This window comes from Pongo pygmaeus, chromosome 18 (assembly GCF_028885625.2).
Source record: "Pongo pygmaeus isolate AG05252 chromosome 18, NHGRI_mPonPyg2-v2.0_pri, whole genome shotgun sequence".
Lineage (NCBI taxonomy): Eukaryota > Metazoa > Chordata > Mammalia > Primates > Hominidae > Pongo > Pongo pygmaeus.
This window is the reverse complement of record NC_072391.2, coordinates 44,646,642-44,668,203: the sequence shown is the minus strand read 5'-3', so window position 1 is coordinate 44,668,203 and position 21,562 is coordinate 44,646,642. Positions and strand designations below refer to the sequence as shown.

The 21,562-nt window shown below is 39.3% G+C and overlaps 1 protein-coding gene across 5 annotated transcripts in view; it reads right to left on the bottom strand.

Annotated features, from left to right (window-relative positions):
* PHKB (phosphorylase kinase regulatory subunit beta) overlaps nucleotides 1–21,562 on the bottom strand; it is a 238,194-nt gene that overhangs the window by 55,076 nt on the left and 161,556 nt on the right. For all 5 annotated transcript variants that reach the window (XM_054452899.2, XM_054452903.2, XM_054452901.2 and 2 more), the window contains 2 exons: nucleotides 2,820–2,875; nucleotides 2,220–2,313 (listed from right to left, as the gene is read on the bottom strand). In XM_054452899.2, the coding sequence (XP_054308874.2) occupies nucleotides 2,220–2,313; nucleotides 2,820–2,875 (150 nt within the window). The remainder of the gene's footprint in view (nucleotides 1–2,219; nucleotides 2,314–2,819; nucleotides 2,876–21,562) is intronic.

Below are 21,562 nucleotides of genomic sequence, written 5' to 3'. Positions count from 1 at the left end.
GAAGTACTTCATACTAGGTCTGTACCATAGAGCAGAACTCTGTATTCAGATCCCCATGAAGCAAATCACACTACAGTCATCACATCATGAATATTAACCACATGCTGTGTAAAAGCCCTGCTCTCAGCTGTCTGCCCTCACATCCTCTTCAGTGGGCTGAGGGAGGGAGTGGCTTCTCAGAAGAAAGGGAGCAACCGCTCGCATAAGAACATGTGCATCAGCTAAGATTTGAGGGAACACCTTTACTTTTAAAAGGCAGACTTATAAGGAGCAGAATACTAGGCAATATATCTTAGTATATATCCAAAGAGTAGCTACTTAGGAACACAGAGGCTACAGCTACAACCAAAAAACAATCTTCCATCTCAACACATGCACAGGAAGGTTGGCTTTTGCTCACAAGTCTGTCTTTTCAGCCACACTACAACAAAATTGCAAGTCATTTGTTAACACCATTTTTAAAACAAGATATAAAATAAGCCAGGAACTGCTGTAAGTCTTTACTTGCTCTGTAACAGAATGCCTTCTACTGCCTCTGATTCACAAGCACTTTGTATGAACATCTATTGTAACAGTTATCAAAGTGAACTGTAATTCACTGTTTTTTCCTGTCAAACCAGTAAACTCAGAGGTCATTGAGAACAGGGACAAAGTCATTTCATATGAGTGTCCTACACAGTGCTCTGCATATAGCATGTGTTTATTGCTGAATGAATGAATACCACATTCAAGTCATTTGCTCACCATGTTAGCCTTTTAAATCTTGACTGCATGTTGTCTGGTAGGATATAAACTCACCTACTATTAAAATAAGTTGCTAACATTAATTAGACTAGAAAAAACAGATTTGGGTTAATTTGTTTTAAGACTATGTTTATCAAAGAATAAGCTTTGTTGGCGTTCTCTAGAGCTTTCAGGAGAGCATAAAAGTGTATTAGCAGCCGACAGCCTGCAGCTGAATACTAAGAGCACAGCGTGAGAGCCTTAGATTTTGGCATCCTTCTCTCTCCCTCCACGTTGCCTCCGAACCTTGCCTCGTACCATTATGTACATCTGGGCGTGAGTTTAAATTGTTACCTACTCTAGGGATCCTTGTATTTTCAGCTTTATCTCTTGGCAGGGTGGTGGTGGTTAAATTTATTGGAGAAGGTGTTAGCTGGTGCTCTTGGTGACCTGACACCCAGGTTCTGGCTTGTGTTGCCTAATGTCAAGATCCAGCCCTGATACTGGAGTCCTGCATTTTCCCATGTAACATGTACCTCTCTTCTCTAAGCCTTCATTTTTCTGTTATAGCAACAAGACTTTGACTACAACCATTTATATTTAACCTAATAAACTTAATCATGTCCATTTGAGATACACTGTTATAAAGACTTCTACTAAACACTGAGCAGTTTGTTCTTATGTTGTCTTTAACAATTACTAAATAAAAATGGCAGTTTATAAATAAGTAGTGGGTAGGAGTCAACAATGTCCTGTCTCTAACAAGCAAGAATATTCACAAGCACAGGCAATAATGGATCCATCTGCAGAGCACTGCGTGCAAAAGGCCTCAAATGTCACCTTTTAATTCCATCCCAAATAGGCATGGAACTACATCAATGATAAATACAGATGTTACTTTTACTTTATAATTGCTTTGAGACCCAGCAAACCAAAGGGGTTGAAATTACTTCAGACACCAAACAGTAAGGCAAGAGAAAAAAAGGAAAGTAGTGAATATCAAAAATATTTAGGTATGAGTAGGTTTTTTTTTAAACAAACCTTCTCACATCTAAGTATTTTTTGATAATCAAAGACGAAAAAATCAAAGATAAAAAGATGAAAAAACCAAATAAAAATGTAAGAATACATTTTGATAAAGGAGGAAAAAAATCAAATCAAAATACAAGAATAATTTTATTCCTATTAAAATTAAGACTAACTTGTTATTTAACTGCTCAGCCTAGGTTAGTAATAGAGTTTAGAAAGAAGTAGGAATCAACAAGACCTATAAACATAATGTACACACACATGCACACACACACATATACAGTGCAAAGTTTTTTTTAGTAACAATGTCCATTGAAGTGGACTTCTCAGTTTAATTAGAAGCTTTTGGATTACTGGTCCTATATCAGAATCAGATTTTAACTGTGTGACTTGTCTGTAAACTAAGTCCAACCATCAAGCTCTAGTACCTCTACAAAGTAAGGAAAGTAAAAGGCAGAATCACTTACTTTCACAAGCTCCTGCTGAGGCCATATCTGAATGGGTTCTACTTGTTGAGGAGTTTGAGTTTGAATACCATATGTGTTCAGAAAAACTTGAAGTCTAAAGAGCATAGGGATAAAAAGAGACATTTTTAGACAATGCATTTACAGTTTAGGAAGCAGTGAAGGAGGAGGATAAAAGGGAACATGTTAACTTGGAGGGCATTATTAATTTGTTAGTATTAGCAATTGGCCATCTGCACTAGACTTCAGAGGCCCTTATGGATCCTCCATGAAGCATCAGATGGAAACATTAGGGGCTGACAGGGAGGGTAAGCACTGATTTTTGGTAATCCCCATGTGTTTGCATGAATTTCTCAAAACTACAACCCAGGCAACACTGGCACTGGTCACAGTCTTTAATATTCACCTCAACTAAAACAAAATAATTTTTAAACACGAAAAGAATATGCTGGCCATTTAAAGTGACATTAATGATATCCTTGAAAGCCTTTAAAGGAGTTTCTGAAGTTATTCTCTTCTACCATAATCAATATTGTAAACATAAAGCAATCATTTCCCCTCCCCTCCCCACAAAAAAACACACCACCCACTTGGATTTCATACCTTTGGCTTTCTGCTATAAGTGCCACATGAACTACCAAGTCATTTTCCAGTGGGCCCTGTAATGCAGAATAAGGGAGGGGGAAAACATTTTAAAAGATCTGGTCATCATCAGCTACAATGAGAATCAAGGACAATATTAACCATCTCTAAGCAGTTCATTAAAATGATGGACACCAGCTGGTTCTCAGCGGCCACCTTTCTTTCCTTGCTCGCCACTGTCTACTAATCAATTTGATGGTATAGACAGAGTAATGGAACACAAAGGAATGGAAAGCCATAAACCTCATCACTACCACAGGGGCTAGCCTGTCAGGGCTATTTTGAATGATGCATAAGAGCAGTTTGGGGACCGAGAGTCATTTTCCATCATTTAACTCTAAAGGGAAGAGGAGGAACTAAAAATAAAAACCCAATTTATGTGTTCTCTGTAAAAAAAATGATAGTTAAAATTGTTCATTTGACATCTTAAACCACATAGAAGGTTATTCCCTTTCTTGTTAGCCAGTTTTCCTTTGGCACCTTATACATCAAAATAACTTTATTCTAATATATAATTCTTATAACAGAGCATGAACTACCCAGTTGACTATGTAATTAACATTATGTTCATTAAATGCAAGCTGTTGGACTTAATAGTTCTAATCAAAGACAGTGTTGGATATTTGCTACTCATTTTTTGTGTGATAAAGATTCACTATAACATGTATTATACATTGTTAAATTGAACCCATTTGAAACCTGTATATAATTAACAGAGAACATTAAGAAGCACCAATAAATTACAGTATTAGGGAGCTCTGAAAATACTGATCAAACATAACTCTTTTATAGTAATTGATCCAACAGTCCCAATAATATGCTGTAAAATATTTGATTTATCATCAATCAGTTCCCCTCTATGGTATTCAATATGCCACTGAAACACCAGCATACATATATCAGCAGTAAATACCATACAATCAAAGGGATGGTTCCCAGAATCATCACACTTTCATGTGATTTAAATGAATGTGTAAGAGAAAATGTGATTTAACAATCCAACAAAAACAAATACCCATTTAAAATGTTATAAATTCTGTTTTTACTTGATAAAGACCTCACAATTAAATGTTTCTCAAAAGGGTGAGAAAAAACTTGTTTTCAAATCCTCATCAAGATTTCTAACAACAAATGAAAAAATTAAGCCCTATTTCTCTTGGATGAGATCTAGTATTTATTGCTTTAAAAGGACGAGTAACCTTAGAACAGGCCATTATGTACAATCTTCAGGACAGTTGTGGGATTCTTAAACAAAAAGCAAATGAAAATATACAGAATACAGATGATATTTCAATAACAATAAATAAGGCAGCTTATAGATTGTAATTGGCAAACTGGAATCTTCTTTTTCAATCATAGGCCTGTTTAGGATATTGTTTCCACTTGTATGACAGAGTACTCAGATCTAAAATGGCCTCTATACATGTTGAATCATACTGAGCACCTAGTTAGGGGACTATTAGATGGCTGAAGAGCTCTTTTGTCATAAAAACTAAGCATTTCAGATAGTCTGGTTCACAAACCATCTACCACAACGAGCTTGGACTTACAACTCCAGCCCAAGTGGGACCTTTTGCCCCATTCACCATTGAGAGAAAGAATTCAGCACGGGCAGCCCCACTCCTAAAACTCTCTTCCTTTCACTGCCAAAGTTGAAACCATCTGTTCTGTTTTTACCATTTTCTTCAAACCACCACCACTGATTTGTTTGTTTGTTTATTTCAGACAGGTTTTCACCCTATTGCCCAGGCTGGAGTGTAGTGGTGTGATCACGGCTCACTGCAGCCTAGACCTCCTGGGCTCAGGTGATCCTCCCACCTCAGCCTCCCAAGTAGCTGGGACTACAGGTGCACACCACCACACCTGGCTAATTTTTATATTTTTTTGTAAAGACAGGTTTCACCATGTTGCCAAGGCTGGTCTTGAACTCCTGGGCTCAAGCGATCTGCCCACACTGGCCTCCCAAAGTGTTGAGATTACAGGTGTGAGCCACTACATCCAGCAAACCACCACCATTGTTGTCCAAAACCCATTAAGTCTCTCTGTTAATTTCCTAATAGTAACTAATACCTTCTTTTCTGAATGGCATTTTTCCTAATAATATTGTAATAATTTCTGCTTACAGGTTACAGACAAACACACACACACACGTATATACACATACTCAAGCCCTGTGTGGTACTAGTAATCTCCATTTTACAGGCATTTGTTGACTCATTCATCTGATCAAGAGGACACTAATCCACAAGACTCCATGTTAGAATATGAATATGACCCAATGTCCCTCCTTGAGGAGTTCAGTCTACTAGGAGAGATGGATAACAGATAAGTTTTCACACGTGTGTTTCTTATCACGTAAAAGTATTTTACTGGTATCTTTCTTTGGCAGATCTACCTCATTAAAAAAAAGTGACTGAAGGACATGATATTCTGTGGATATACCATACTTTATTTTTAAAATGTTTATGTTGATGGATATTTAAGTGGTTTCCAATTTTTCATTTCTGCAGAGAATATAATAATTGTCCTTATCTCAGAGAACTACTGAAGATTTAGGGAGAGAACAAAGTGCTAAGCACAGTATTTCACATAAAAACACTCAATAAAGGACGTTAATTTTTGCTGTAGTTGCACATTTGCTAATTGTTATCTTCACACCTATCCTTGAACAGCTGCTCCCCTCTTCCTTGTCTAGATTTGCTATAATGCCTATGTTGCCCTAGATCCCATTGGCTTCCACCATTCTAAGACATTTGGATTATCTGTCATCCTATTTTTTTATATGGCTAGTTCTTCCCCAAATGATTCTGAACATCTTTTTAAAGACATCCTCAGGTGACTTAACAACTTCTTTAATGCTATGGTCTCAATGTGTATGTTCCTCCTGAAATTCAGGTTGAAATTTTAACCCCCAAGGTGATGGTACTGGCAGGGGATAAGGGGCTGGGGAATGGAGAGGGGTGCTTTGGGAGGTAATTAGGTCATGAGAGCGGAACCCTCATGAGCAGGATTGGTATCCCCATAAAAGAGGCCCTGCACCCTTTCCATCATGTGAGGATACAGGGAGAAGGCACCTTTTATGAACCAGAGAGAAGGCACACACCAGACATTCTACCAGCACCTTGGTCTTGGATCACCCAGCTTTTAGAACTGCGAGAAATAAATTTCTGATGTTGATATGCCACCCAGTTTACGGTATTATAGCAACCTGAACAAACTAAGACACTTAGCTACTACCCATTTTTTTCCTTTCATTTCTCAAATATAAGATTATAACTATGTCCTTACCTTTCTTGCCTCTGTACTTGTGCCCTCTACAATCTATCCTGCCCTGTCTTTGGAGATACATAATCCTAACACAAGTCTATGGTCACATATTCATTCTATTCATTCTCTCTTTCTCAAATCTCATCCACTCTAGTAGATTTAAGCTATTATCTCTAAGTGTCATGGGATCCTTGGGGTGTTGCTTTGCCAGCCAGAAACCTCTGTGGCCGGTGGAGCCTTTTACCTGAATATTGCCCACACCTACTGGGCTTGTTCCACCCACTTGGCCTGGTAGGCTGTGCTCAGCTTGCACTATCAGCCTGGATCCCACACTTGCCAAGGGTGAGCCAGGTGTTGGGTGGGGGGGGGGGGGGGGGGCGCATGTTTCAGCCTTGTTTGTGTTACAGCTCTTTCAGTCCTGCCATTTGGTGAGTCCCAAGTTCTTGTCCCATGTCCAGAAGAATGAGGTACACAGACAACTGGAGGGTGAGCAAGGCGGAGAGGAGCTTTATTGAGTAACATAATAGCTCTCAGGAGACCCAAAGTGGGTAGCTACTTTTTGCAGGCAGGTCATTCCAATGAGTGTCCAGCTCTCAGCTGAGAAGAGACCCGCAGTGGGAGCTCCTTTCTGCAGGCAGCTCATCCCAATGAGTCAAGGAGACCTGAAGACCTGAAGTGGGTAACTCTTTCCTGCAGCTGGTAGTCTCTACGTCTGTCCAAGTCTGGCTGAGTCCGGTGGTTTTTATGGGCTCAGAAGGGAGGAAACACATGCTGATTGGTCCATGGGTGGCCACGGGTGGGCCCAGAAAAAGCACAGGTTCTCACTCTGGGCTGCAGACTCCACCCAGGGGTGGCAGCCCGGCCCCCAGGCTTCAGGTCATCCCTGGTTTGAAGGTGGGGTTTCACCAGGGACCCGCCCAGGAGCCTGTTTTCCTCCTGCCATCATCAACGTGCTGTCCATGGTGCCCAGGCTGTTTGTGCCAAGGGATACCTGCAGGCCCATGACAAGCTGCCCTTAGCCCCACCGGCCTCCCTCCTGTGCTCATCGGCGCTCAAAGCCCAGAGGGGGCTGAGGAAGCAGGGGGACGGCATGTCAACACTGCCCTGAGCCTGCACACACCCAGCTGTGTTGCATCAGCACCCAGGCTCAGTCACAACTTTGTCCTGTACTGCTGCAGGTGCTGGGAGTGGGGAGAGGCCAGGGAATGGGAGCAGGCACTTCTGAACCTGTTGGGGCCAGGGGCTTCCCAGGCCCCCACGAGTGCAGTGATGCCTGGGTTTGGAGCTGCGGCTGGGCAGCTGCAGCTGCACCTGAGAGCATGGGGCTCCTGCCCCACCAACTCAGTAGGGAGTGGGGCTCCTGCCTCCTCCTGGCCCCCTCTGGCTCCATGGAGTGTGCAGCCCTGGCCACACTTCCCCTGCTGCAGCTGGTGTCCCCACAGTGGCTGCTCTAGACAGTTTGCCGCTGTTATTATAAGCAGATGCTTCCATGTTTATATTTCTAGTCTTGACCTTTCTCTTAAGTTCTAGTTCCCACATTTTAAACTGTTTTCTGGACATTTTCTCTTGGCTATTTCCAAAGTTAACAGATTTAAAACTCAACTCCTCATCATCAACCCCACCTCCATCCCAAACAGGTTCTTATTCTTTAATCCTCATTTAATGGGTCACTCTAGCTCAGAACCTCAGAATCATCTTTGATGCCTTTTACGTAACCTCCATATGCAATTAGTCACCAGAATCCTGTTAGTCCTTCCTTCACATAGTATCTTGAATGTTGTTTTCTTTGCATTTCTATAGCAATATTCAGGATTTAAAAGTAGCAACAACAGTGAACACTTTATATAACTATACTCCACATGCCAGGAACTGTGCTTTATCAAATTATTATCCCATTTTACAGGTTTAAAAATGAGGCACAGAGAGTTTAAGCAATTTATCCAAGGACACAGACCTAGTGGAGCTAGAATTCAGACCCAGGCAGTCTGGCTGCAGATTCTGTGCTCATAATCACTCACTTACCCTGCCTCTCAAAGAGAAGAAAGCAGGCAGACTTTAGATTGAAAGATCTACCTACAAGTCCTATCTTGTCACTTCCTCCAGCAATGATCCTGCTCATCTGATAGGTGCCTTAGATTACTGTGGACAAAACTGACCTGATCTCCATCCTTAAATCTACTGACTCTCAAAGCATTCCTTATCTCTGTAAGGCCCCATATTATGAGCTCATTTGCTCTGGCCAAAAAATGTGTAAGTCATCCTAAATTCCTTTTTCCTTCAAACCCCATAACCAATAACAGCTAAAAAACCAAAACAAAACAATGACAAAAACTGAGAACACTTATTGAGAATCAGGTGGCTATATTAAATTATATACTTTTAAACACCCCTATTAGGTAGGTTACTATAATTATTCTCATATACTGATGAGAAAACTGAGGCAAAGAGTGGTTAAAAAACTTATCCAACATCATACAGCTAATACATAAAGCTATTAAGTGGCAACATAGAGATTCAAACATGTGCAATCCAATCTACTTATCCATTATAGTATACGGTATGCCTCTGTGATGTGCTGCTAATTCACCAAGAAGTCGTATTGGCTCTACCTCCAAAATATGTCTCAAACACACCACTTCTCTCCTTCTCCACTGCTAATACTACTCTACTTAAAGTAACCATGATCTTTTACTTGGTTAAGTAACTGGTCTACCTACCTCAGTCTTAAACCCCATCCCACCCATTCACAGCAGTCCATCCTGAAAACAGTAATTAAAAAGCGTAAATCAGATCATCTCACTACTATTCCACCCCACCCACACATGCACATTCTTATGAACACCCTGCCTAAAACTCTCCAGTAACTTCCTGTAGAATGATAACAAAACTGCTTATCAGGCCCAAGAGGCCCTCCGTGATCTAGCTCTGGCATGCTTGCCTCTGCTTTCGTATTCTCCCTTCTCTTCTTCACCATGTTTTAGCCACCCTGGGTCCTCTCTGTCCCTTGAACATGCCAACTATATTCCCATCAAATGCACTGGTTACAGCTGTCTGGTGTGTTTTCTCCTCCAGGTTGCAGAATGAATGCTCTCTGGTCATGCAGGTCTCAACCATCATCCCTGCCACATAGGCCTCCTCTCTCCACCATGGCCAAAGTTGTTCTCCTCAGGCATCTCCAACCCCAGTCTACCACTTTACCTTATTTTGTCTGCTTCATAGTACCTGTCCGATAGAGAAATTATATCATTTATTGTTATTCATTCCCTTCAGAAAGTAACTCCCTGAGGGCAGGGAACTTGATCTAGCTGGTCTACTGCCACCTCCCCACACATAGAACATAGTAGGCATCCTTACTATTTGATGAATGACTGCCCAGGCAAGTTTCTCAATTCTTTGCTTATCTGTAAAATGGGAAAAATATTTACAGTGCCTACCACAAAAGGAGAGGATCAAACAAAAGAGGGCATGTAAAATATTTGCAAACTTTGATCTGTTACACAATGATATTTATACTATTATTTGCTGTGTGACTCACTATGTCACTTAACCTCAATAAGTTGCAGTTTCCTCATCTATAAATTGAGAATAATAAAAATATCTATTTCCTAGGGTTATGAGAATAATACATAATATATAAGCATTTAACACTGGCATATAGTAAGTGTCCAAAAAAAATTAGCCATCTATCAATGCCAGCAACACAACCACAACCCTGGGTCACTGCAATAGGCTTCCTCAGCTTTCTGCTCCACACCTGCCTTTGCCCATTGTCTGCGCTTTATGGTCAGGTTCATTTTCTTGTATCAATGATTTGCACAAAGGAGGTGGTCAAAAAATATTTCTTGAATGCATGAAGAAAGGAGACAGAAAAGAGTTAGTAAACAGATATAGTTATGCAATATTTAGGATATTACCTCTCTACCCCAAAACTAATGTTTCCCAAATAAAGCCCAAACTTCTCGAGGACTTTTACAGCTCAGGGACTACCTGCTGTTCCTTGTTGGTCTCCCATCTGTTTTAGAGTACTCCACTAAAAAACAGTTCACTTATGTCCATCTCATGTTTCTGTCCACTGTCCCTTTACTTTTGGACTGCTCTCTCCATTCCTTTATATATCCAGATCCTGACTCGCTCTTTTAACCTAGTCTCCTCCCAAACTACCCCAAACATCAGGGTATCCAAATATCTTTTGTCCCTACTAGGAACAGCTGGCACTGCCTGTATGAGACACTTGGCACGAGTCTTGGACCACCCATGCCATGCCTTTGGAAGGGTTATTTAGCTTTTAGAATGTGTATGAGTGGTCTGTGAAACTACAGGGGCCCCTCATGCTTACTTTTCTCACTTAGGATGTAGGCAATACCTTGCACTAAAAGAAAAGCAATTGTTATTCATTTGATGGTCTGGAGGAGGAACTTTTTTTTTTTTTAGTATTGCTGGTTACATTTATTAGCAATACACAAATCTTCCCTTGAGCATACCCAACAAATATTTGCAAATATAAACAAGGATATTTTTAACAAAAGAAAATAATCAGTAAAATGTACACATTTACATACACTATAAAAGAGTGTACATGTCAGAGTAACAATATGGTTTAGGACCAAAACCCTGTAGTTAGAAATATTCTCATTCAAAATTTTCATTTCTATAAAGTCAGACTGTATTTTTCTAACATTTTTTCATTGTAATAAAAACCCCAGATAACCCAAATTTAACATCTTAACCATTTTTAAGTGTACGGTGGAAGAGGAACTTTTATAGCATAACTTCCCTATAAGCTGGGCACTAACTATATTAATATTGCAACTAATCATGCTCAAAATTTAAAACTATGGTAATTAAGACACTGCATGTCTATATGTCTAGATTCTAGTTTTTAAATTACTCAAATCAGGTCAAAGTAGTAAAGCCAGGATATTTGCAGCTGGGGGCTATAAATAAAACAGTGTAATACAACTTTCAAAGGGCACACAGAGAAAACTTAATGTGAATATGCCCTAATAGTGTTTCTTTTCTTTGTTCTTTTTTTCTAATTTAATTTTTTCAATAGATAATTCATTCATAAGGTTCAAAAATTTAAAAATTATGAAAAAGTTTTTGGTGACATGTCATTCCCATTTGGGGCCTTCATCCCCACAGTTTCCCTCCATCTAACAACCAATCACTGCTATGATTATTTATGCCTTGCTCTAGCGTTTCCTCATGCCTACAACAGCAAATGCAAATATATATTCTTATTTTCTTACATTTCTACACAAAAGTTACTCTCAGCACCTTTTTCTAGTTCATAATTGTATATCATGGAACTCTTTTCATATATTAACACATAGAACATGTCCTCATTTTCACTCTACCTGCTTGGTATTCCGTTTTGTAGATGTACCATATGTATTAATGTCATCTTTACACCTTTTTAATCAATTAAGGCTAGTCAACCTTTTACACTGAAATCTCTGGAAATGGTTATGGTTACATAGTGGCACCATTAAACATCAGGTTTTAATTCTGCTTATAAAAGTAGAATAAGCACTCAAACTAAATCATTCAGAGTCATGGCTACCACTGGATTATGTGGGTAACTGGAGGACTATTATAAGAAAAGATCAGTAGGTTTGGGTTTGGGGAGGCGGTAGTGAGAAGTGTCTGAGTCTTTTCTAGGAGGGTGACACAGAAAGAAGCATAGATGTCCATTTACAACATGTGGAAATACATGACAGCTTGTTGATAAGAGTTATCTCATGGGATTGCTGGGTCAAATGGTGTTGCTGATTCTAGATCCTTGAGGAATCACCACACTGACTTCCTCTATGGTTGAACTAATTGTGGCACTGTTCACAATAGCAACCAACCCAAATGCCCATCAATGATGGACTGGATAAAGAAAATGTGGCACATATACACCATGGAATACTATACAGCCACAAAAAAGGATGAGTTCATGTCCCTTGCAGGGACATGGATAAAGCTGGAAACCATCATTCTCAGCAAACTAACAGAAGAACAGAAAACCAAACACTGCATGTTTTCGTTCATAAGTGGGAGGTGAACAATGAGAACAAATGGACACAGGGAGGGGAACATCACACACTGGGGCCTGTCGGAGGGTGGGAGGCTAGCGGGGGGACAGCATTGGGAGAAATACCTAATGTAGATGACGAGTTGATAGGTGCAGCAAACCACCATGGCACATGCCTACCAATGTAACAAACCTGCATATTCTGCACATGTACCCCAAAACTTAAAGTACAATAAAAAAAGAGTTATCTCATTATGTTCTTGCTTACATTTGTGTTGTAGTCTAGTTTGGAATGTTAAGGAATTAATACATCTTGACAGCTTGCTATGTGCCACATGTTATTCAAGAGCTTTTTTGAGTATTCTCACAAGAACTCCCATTTTAAAGATGAGGAAACTGAGGTGAAGAGCAGTTTAATAATTTGTCAAAGGTTACACATCTAGTCAGTGATAGTTTAACCTGACTGCACGTATGTCCAGGTCTGAAGTCAATATGGCACATGTCATAGTACGTATTTCACAGATTATGTGCTGCTTGCTATAGTAGGCAGAGATCTCTAGAGAAACAGGAGAGAGAGAGAGGAAGGAAGAAGAAGAAAGAGATTTATCATATGGATTGGCTCACACAATTACGGAGGCAGGCAAGTCTCAGGATATGCAGGTGAGCTGGCAGGTGAGCTACCACGCCTGGCTAATTTTTTGTATTTTTAGTAGAGACGGGGTTTCACCATGTTAGCCAGGATGGTCTCAATCTCCTGACCTCGTGATCCACCCGCCTCGACCTCCCAAAGTGCTGGGATTACAGGCGTGAGCCACCGCGCCCAGCCAGTAGTTTTATTTTTAATATGCCCTATATTGCACAAAATAATCTACTGTGTCTGGCTTACATAGGTCTTTTATTGAAAGAAAGGCAAGGGAGGAGGGAGAGAAGGAAAGAAAAAGGAGCCAACAAATAAATGCGTCCTCCAGGCTGGTCTTGCTCAAGGGCAGTGTATTTGAAACATTCTATGCCTCTACTTTGGGGGCCTTATAGAACACTCATTTATGCTCATTAGACTTCATCAGTAGGTCCTGCCAACATCCAGCATTTTTTCATTACACTCATTTTTCAGCAAAACCTCATTAGCTGAAGAAATCAGGCAGATGCTTTATACATCTCAATTCCAACTGGAAACACTGCACCCCCAGTATTTTTCCCATAGGAGCCAAGTAACAGGCTACAGTCGTTTGAACACAGCCATGTCCTGACTGAGACACACTGGCATCTTGTTCTGACATTTCCAACCAAGCCAAAGCAGCAACATGTGAAAATTAATAGGAAAGCAGAGGAAAGTTAAGTAGAAATATCAGAGGAATAACAATATCAAGCGTGGTTAAAAAGCTAAACTTGGCTCAAGAGTCAACTTGGCCTGGGAGAAAATGGTCCTTTAGGCTCTGTGTATTTATATATTGGATTAGTGATTATATAAGCTTTCTATTTAAGAGGAAAACAAATGAATTTTTAAAAGTATTCCCAGACCTCAAACACATTGTTTCAAATGCCCAAATGAATAAATCAGGCAATGCTTTTTGACAGCAGTTCTTTCAATGACTGCGATTATAGTGGAAGAGAATACCGAACGCTTTGGCACAATGAATTGATTGGTAAAACTGTTTGACCCCTTTCTAAGTACTTGCTGTAACTGGTGTTTCTATATTTTTATCTTAAGGAAATGACAGTGCTAACAGTCTTGCATACTGTGTAGAAACAATGCCAAAATGGCCACATGAACCCAGGTGGAGAAACTTTGACCTACGGTGTTCTCATAGCTTTAATCATGACAAAGGGGAAGAACAAATGACGAGAAGCCCATAGAAACACAACAGGAAAGATCAACATCAGGAAAGATGAGTAAGATGAGGGTGAAACAGAGGAGGAAGAGGCAGAAAGGGGAGAACAGATTCCAAGAATCCAGTCATTTAACTCTCAGGTTTTTTGGTCATTTAGAAACACCTCAGGTGGTGGGTTACAAGCAAAGAAAGGTCCCTAGTGGTAAACCATAAGAAACCAGGTTTTAGAATCATGGGGAAAAAAGAAGCAAGTCCAGTAAACCAATGTGTTTTTAATTTTTCTCCTTCGGATGCTTGTACCAACGGGATCTGTTCCCTGGGATTTCAGTTGAAAATGTCAAAGATGGGAGGGGGCCAATTCTATCATTTGGCTGTAGGAGGGGTCTATGAGAGAGAATAGTGGCAGGACTCCATTTTAGCCAGAGCAGCACAACTATTTTATATGCTGAAATTCTACTTCAGATTTTGTCTGAAAATTGGCTTTCCTTGATAAAATCAGTAATCCACTTGATGGATGAGAAGACTGAGGCCCAGAGAGGGGAAATAGCCCAGGTCCCTTTACAAGTTAGTGGCAGACCCAGAAGCAGAATCTCTGTTTCTGAACTGACTTGTTCTAGAGTTCTCTTCGCTAAGTCAGACTGCTGCATCTTACTGGCTGTACCATAAACTTTTCAGTTCACTAGGGAATTGCCAAGTGCACCATTCCACTTAGGAGTGGAAATGAATGCAAAGGCCATATGTGCAGTTATTACAGTGTGAAAGCCACCTAAGAAGAGAGGCCTTGGAGGGGAAGGGCATGAAAACCTGCTCTACTTCCCTCTTTGGCACTTGATGCTCATCTAAATGACAAAAAGACTGGGCTGGAAAGACAATGCAAGGGCCAACTTGAGGCAAGATTTATCATCACTGGGTCAAACCCAACAACTACAGAGGCACCCAGCAGGCTCTAGAATCCAACAAGCCTTTAGCACCACAGAGCCATCTTCACTGAGTTGAGGCCAAACTGTTTCTAGTGCGGATTCACACAGGGGACCCAACTGCAGAGGAGATACTCTACTATCACTCTTTGCAAGTAAACCTAAGGGTTTTCTATATCAATGAGATAATTCAACAGTTTTGTACACTAGAAAGGTTTCTGCTAGCGAGAAACCTTTGAGAGTTTGCTGAGTTTTTCATGCATCCAGACTTAGTAAGCACTAGGATGGCAGAAAGATGAATGAAACATTTTCTCTATTCTTTATGAACTCACCATATAAGAGAGAAGACAACTACATATGGACTTCAATAGGATATTAAATACGATGCTCTTAATGGGTACTTTGAGGGCAAGACAGGGAGCATCCAACTTAGCCTCAGGGAATTGACAAGGACTTTATAGAAAAGGTATCTGAGCTGGTCTCAAAGATAAAAACTTGCCATTAATGAATTGATTCAGCTAATAGTTATCATTTGCTATGTGTCATTAAGACAATAAAGTCCTCTAATTAAACTTACATTTCAGTGAGAAAGATGATTAAATTTATATAAATAAACATAATAAAAGTAAAGGGTAATATATTAGAGTGACTGAAGACAGAGGCTACTTTAGATTGATGGTCAGAAAGTAACTCTCTTAAAGGGTGTCATTAAATCTGAGACTTAGAGACAAAAAGGAGTGTGCTAACGTCTGGTAATAGGCACTTCAGGCAGAAGGAAGAGTGTGCAAAGGCCCTGAGGAGGAGACAGCCTGAAGTGCTGGAGAAACTGAGAGGAGACCAGTGTGTCTGGAGCATAATAGGCAAGCAAAAGAGTGACAAGAGATAAGGGTGGAGAGAGCTAAGGCTCCACAGGGCCCTACAGGCAACAAGGCATTTGGCTTTCATCTAAGTGGAATGAAAAGCTACTTAAAAGGGTCTCAAACAAGGAAAAGACTCAATATAATCTACATTTCTACAACAATAGTAATAAACACATATATGGTACTTATATGGGCCAGGCCCTGCCTAAGCACTTTACATACATATTAACTCACACGATGGTGGCTCTCTTGCTGCCATATAGAGATGACTTGCACAGGGCAGAGTAGACATATGGAGATTAGTTGGAGCCTGCAGTTGAGAGATAATGGTGACCCGGACTATAGTGAAGTGAAGAGGCGGGAAGAGGGAGCTAGTGAAAATATTTGGGGACTATTTAGAAAACAGAATTCTGATAGGACTGTATTTAGAAGAGAAGAGGTGAGGCAGGCAGACAGGAATCAAAGATTACTTCTATGCTTTTACAGAGTTTAAAGGAGGAAGGAGTGTTCAATTGTGTTGAATGTCTTTGAAGTCAAATAGACTGGCATCTGAAAAGAGATCATTGGAGTTATCAATTAGGAGGAGATTAACAACCCGTTGCATGTGGTTTTTGTAGAGTGACAGTGTAAGAAGCCAGACTGTGCATTACAAGGAGTGACTGAGAACTGAGGACATGAAGATGGTGCAAGCATTTTTCTAAGCTGTCTGAAAGGGAAGGAAAGAAGGGAAGTAAGACAGGCCCTTGAGAGAGGTAAATAGCTGCGGAGCACTTAAATACAGTCAGGGAAAGAAGTAAGTAGAGAGAAAGGTACAAAATATAGAGGAAAGACTGAATATCAATTGAAACAGCCAAAGGTAGAGGGAAAAAAGCTGGGTGAGTTAATGCCTGGGGATAGAGGTTTTTCTTAGTCTTCTGGGATTCAGAGGAAGAGTTCCAATTGTAATTAGAGGCAATGATCTTGGCATGTACTAGAACCCATTAGTCTAGTTTTAATTTTACTTTTATAAACCCTTCTGAGAAATTAAAGCTCCATCTCCCACTTTGCACAATTTTGACTTAAGTACAAGGAAGGGCTCATGTTCTGCTACATAGGGTTATTCATTCTTCTTTGCCATATTAAATTCATCTTCTTGGGCTGAATTTATAGTTTCTTCTGATTAATGATATGATTAGGAGCCATAATCAGTGTCCAGCTACCTGACCATGTTACAGTGTCCCTTTCAATTCATCTTCATAAACCAGTTGGTTCTACAAACCACAGGCTCCCATAAAAGATGTTTTTAAATAAGGTTGGGGAAACAATAAAGATGCTCACAGAAATAAATGAGGAGAACATTAAAATACAAATATTTGCTCAAAACTCATGAAGATTCATAAAGTTTATGAAAATTATTCATGAAAATATACAAAAATTATATGAATTATATGAATATGTAGCCTTCATTGAGCTTCTAAAAATCATTTTCAAAAGGCAGGTTTCTTAGGCATTATATTCTGATATTTCTAATTCAATACCATTCTTAAGAAGTACAGGATACAACAGAATAATGTAATCTGAGAAGAAGAAATAAGCAATTAAGCTGTATCTATCACAAATCAAAACTGTCAGGCTGGGCGAGGTGGCTCACGCCTGTAATCCCAGTACTTTGGAAGGCCAAGGCAGGTGGATCACTTGAGATCAGGAGTTCGAGACCACCCTGGTCAACCTGGTGAAACTCCATCTGTATTAAAAATACAAAAACAAATTAACCAGGCATGGTGGCCGGTCCCTGTAATCCCAGCTACTCAGGAAGCTGAGGCAGGAGAATCACATGAACCCGGGAGGCAGAGATTCCAGTGAGCCAAGATTGCGCCATTGTGCTTCAGCCTGGGCAACAAGAGCAATTCCGTCTCAAGAAAAAAAAAAAAAAATCAAAACTGTCAATATATGGAGCTAATTTTTTAATGGAACAACAACAACAACAAAAAACCAAGTTCAAAAGCCATTAAAACAATGGCTTCTGTCTATACAGTGATAGTCTTAATCATACAAAGGGATAAAAGAAATCTAACAGGTTAAATGCTAAACATTCAATTTCTTTCTAAGTTGAATACAGCCTAAAAAATATAACCAAAATGTTGAAAATATAATGTTTTCCTCCAGACTTTTTAGGATTTTTTCTCATCTCTTCAATGAGAAAGAAATATTACTTATATAATAAATTATTGAAATAAAAAACAGCAATAATATTTATTTAGCTTGCATAATGTGTCAGACATTTGGTTAAGAGGTTTACATAAACTATCATTTAATCATAAACACAATCCTGAGTTAGGGATCATTATTCCCATTTAAAATATGACAAAAGTGGGGCTTAGAGACTAATTCAATTGTCAAAGGTCACACACTTAATAAGTGGAAGAGACAGGTTTTATAGCTAGGCCTGTATGAGATGCAAAGCCACTATACTATATTACTTCCCTAAAAACAAAAATTTATTACACATATATGCAGGGTTCTTTGATCTTTAAGAAAGTAATTCATGCAAAATTCTATGCATTTGTATTTTTAGAGGAGAAAGCATGAAACTCCCACTTCCTCATTAATGTGAAAAATGAGAGACCAAGTATACTATATGTTTTTAGCTGAGATCTATATAAATATGTACATGATTTAGCAAACAAGTACTGACTTTCATCCTCAATTTGGAAACTTGCAGCACAGAAAATAAGCTCTTATGACTAAAAAGCATTCCTTTCATATTGGCCTTTTCTCCAAAGACTGTCAAAGTAGATCAATACATTTTAATTGGCATATTAAATGGGCTAGTCTACTTCACAGATTCAAAGCTTGGGTATCACTGCATGCGAAACTGAATTCTCTCAAGGGTGTGTCAATACACATGATCTGCTCTATCATAATAATTCTGCCATTAATGTAAAATATTGCCTCAAGTAGCTGACCAAAAATACTTGTATTTTATTCACCTGCATGAAGGCAAAAATACATGGAACTCTCCAAGGACCTCATGAGAGAAAAATCATTCCTCAAGAAAGTAGAGGCTCCCAGAGCCCAATCCTTTGGTTGAGAAGGGGGCAACTTGTCAGGATATAGATTATTAAATAAGGTGGGGCTAGAAGGCATTAATTGATAGGTTTTCTTCAAAGATCACTAGACCTTTAAAACTGTGAATAGATTCAAAACAGGAAAAAAAGTGAAGTAGGTAAATTTCAGGTTAAGTTCACAAATTTATTCATATTTATGAATAACTGAGATTTCTTTCCTCAGAGAAAAATGTCAGAAATATAGATTCATTAAAACAATACTAGATCATAATAATCCTTGTATGTCTTTATTCTGGACCATAAATCTTGCTTTCTTACTTCTATTTTTCCTTCTTTTAAATTTTAGCCATGAGTATAAGAAGTTTCCATCCTGTAGATGAAATATTTCATTATACATCATGCCTATTATTGAAACTTTTAATTTTAATAGGTTAAGTGGGTTAATTAGAATGATGTTATTAAATGTGTTTAAGCTCATTTTTTTTGACTTCCAATTCAAGTTTTCTCAGTTCTGGATTTTTTTTTATCAAGGCATTGAATTTTAATTGGCTCAGGTATAAATACCAACTGATAAGAGACTCTTCATTACCCTTCAAGACGGCAGACAGAATTACCTGAGGAGAAACTCTGTGCAGCTGTGGCATATTCAGGCTAGGCTCTCTCAGAAGCATCTTTGATGCCTTGACTATTTTATTCTGTTTTACTATGATAATCATAAGAACTTCTATTCAGTACTCAAATTCACTCCCATGCTTGGGTTTTTGGTCTCACACAAACACTTTATTTCTTTGCTAAGCTAGTGAAGTTGTTGTTATTTTTTAATCTTTTAAGTAGAAATTATGTCTCAAACTGGTTAAACTATTTGAGAGCATTAGAACACACTGAGCCAGATAAAACTGAGCCACATGCATAATTTCCTTAAATCACCTTAAATATCCTTAAATCTTTTTAAAGACTAATAAATCTTTAAAAACTGAATAGATTTAGAACAAAACTTAAAAAAGGGAAATCGCTACAAGTCCATATTGTAGAAGTGCTATATAATGTATCTACTAAATTAGGAGGGGTTTACAACCTTTCTTGGATTGCAGTAAACTCAACTTCCTGAGCAGATGGTCTTCCACCATATTATTGCTCTTTAACTCCCTACAGTCTGGCTTCTGGGCACACTACTCCACTAAAGTCACTTAAAGGTTACCAATAACCTAGATTATGGAAGCCAGCAACAGAAGCGCTGGAAGGGGATTTACGAATTAAACCCAGCCAAATAATTTTACATACTAGAGAACCACACTCCAGAGATGCTAGGAGTCCTTCCCCAGATTATACTGCAGTGAATCACACAAGGTCTAAAGAACTAGTACCTGAATTTCTGCCAGTGCTTTGCTGCTCCTCCCAGCCAATGAGGTAGTCAGCCTTCCTGAACCAAGAAATCAAAATTCTTTACACTTTACACCGTTTTAACCTTCTTGCTAGATTACACTGTCCTGCCCTTCCTAGAACATCCTTATTTTTTTATTTTTTATTTTTTTGAGACAGAGTCTCACTCTGTTGCCCAGGCTGGACTGCAGTGGCACAATCTTGGCTCACTGCAACCTCTGCCTCCTAGGTTCAAGCAACTCTCCTGCCTCAGCCTCCCAAGTAGCTGGGACTACAGGTGTGCGCCACCACACCTGGCTAATTTTTGTATTTTTGGTAGAGACGGGGTTTCACCATGTTGGCCAGGCTGGTCTTGAACTCCCGACCTCGTGATCCACCCGCCTCGGCCTCCCCAAGTGCTGGAATTACAGGCATGAGCCACCGTGCCCGGCCAGAACATCTCTTTACTCCACCATCTGCATCACCTATACTGTGGGAAAGAATGAAGCCTGGAGCCTGGCCTTCCAAGAATTGTCTGCTCCTATAGGTTAATTTCCACCATGAACCATGTTCAACAGAATACAATCTTGCATCTTTTATTTATATTAACTACTGGGCACCTCAATTAATTGTCATGTCTGCATTGGAACTATCAAAATACAAGTAACAACAACTGCTAAGCCCAAGGTTGGATTCAGAAGCATGCAGTGTGCCTCCTGTGTTCTTAACCATTTTGCTAGGCAGAACATCCAACAATATGAAACCTTTCCTACTTGTACTCTTGAATATTGGAATAGCATTTTCATATCAGAATATGTTTTTCTATAATTCTTCCTTTGATATTAGAATGGCTTGTTTATGTAAAAATTCTGCTGCAACCAACAACATCTATTTTGAGAAAAAACATCAATTTTTCTTAAATTGGTTTAAAAAACAAAATGAAGGGAGAAAAAAGCAATTCCTGGCTGGCTATTGCCTGTTAAATATAATAGTTTCAGACAATATTCCAAAAACATTTAAAAAGGTATTAGGTGTATTTTCCTATTTAACCAGGAATCTTCTGTATTCTAATTAGTATAATATACATGTAAAAAGTCCATTTGCTATAGAACTCCAGAAACCCAAACCCTAGTTACTATAAATAGATGTTCTCTAAGGGTCACCTTATACCTAGTGGACAACTGTAATGCAAAATACAATAAATCAATAAAATGCATATGGCCAGCTGCTTGCAGTTTCTGCTGCAACCAGAGCTCTCACAAGTTTGAATGAGCTGCAAAGGCTGGAAACAAACACTCTTGAAGAAACCATTATCTCACATTAGCATGGCAGAGGCGCTGCAGTATGAACAACAAAGGTATCATTCGTAGATAATCAGTGGGCACCAGAATTACCTAGGCAACAGA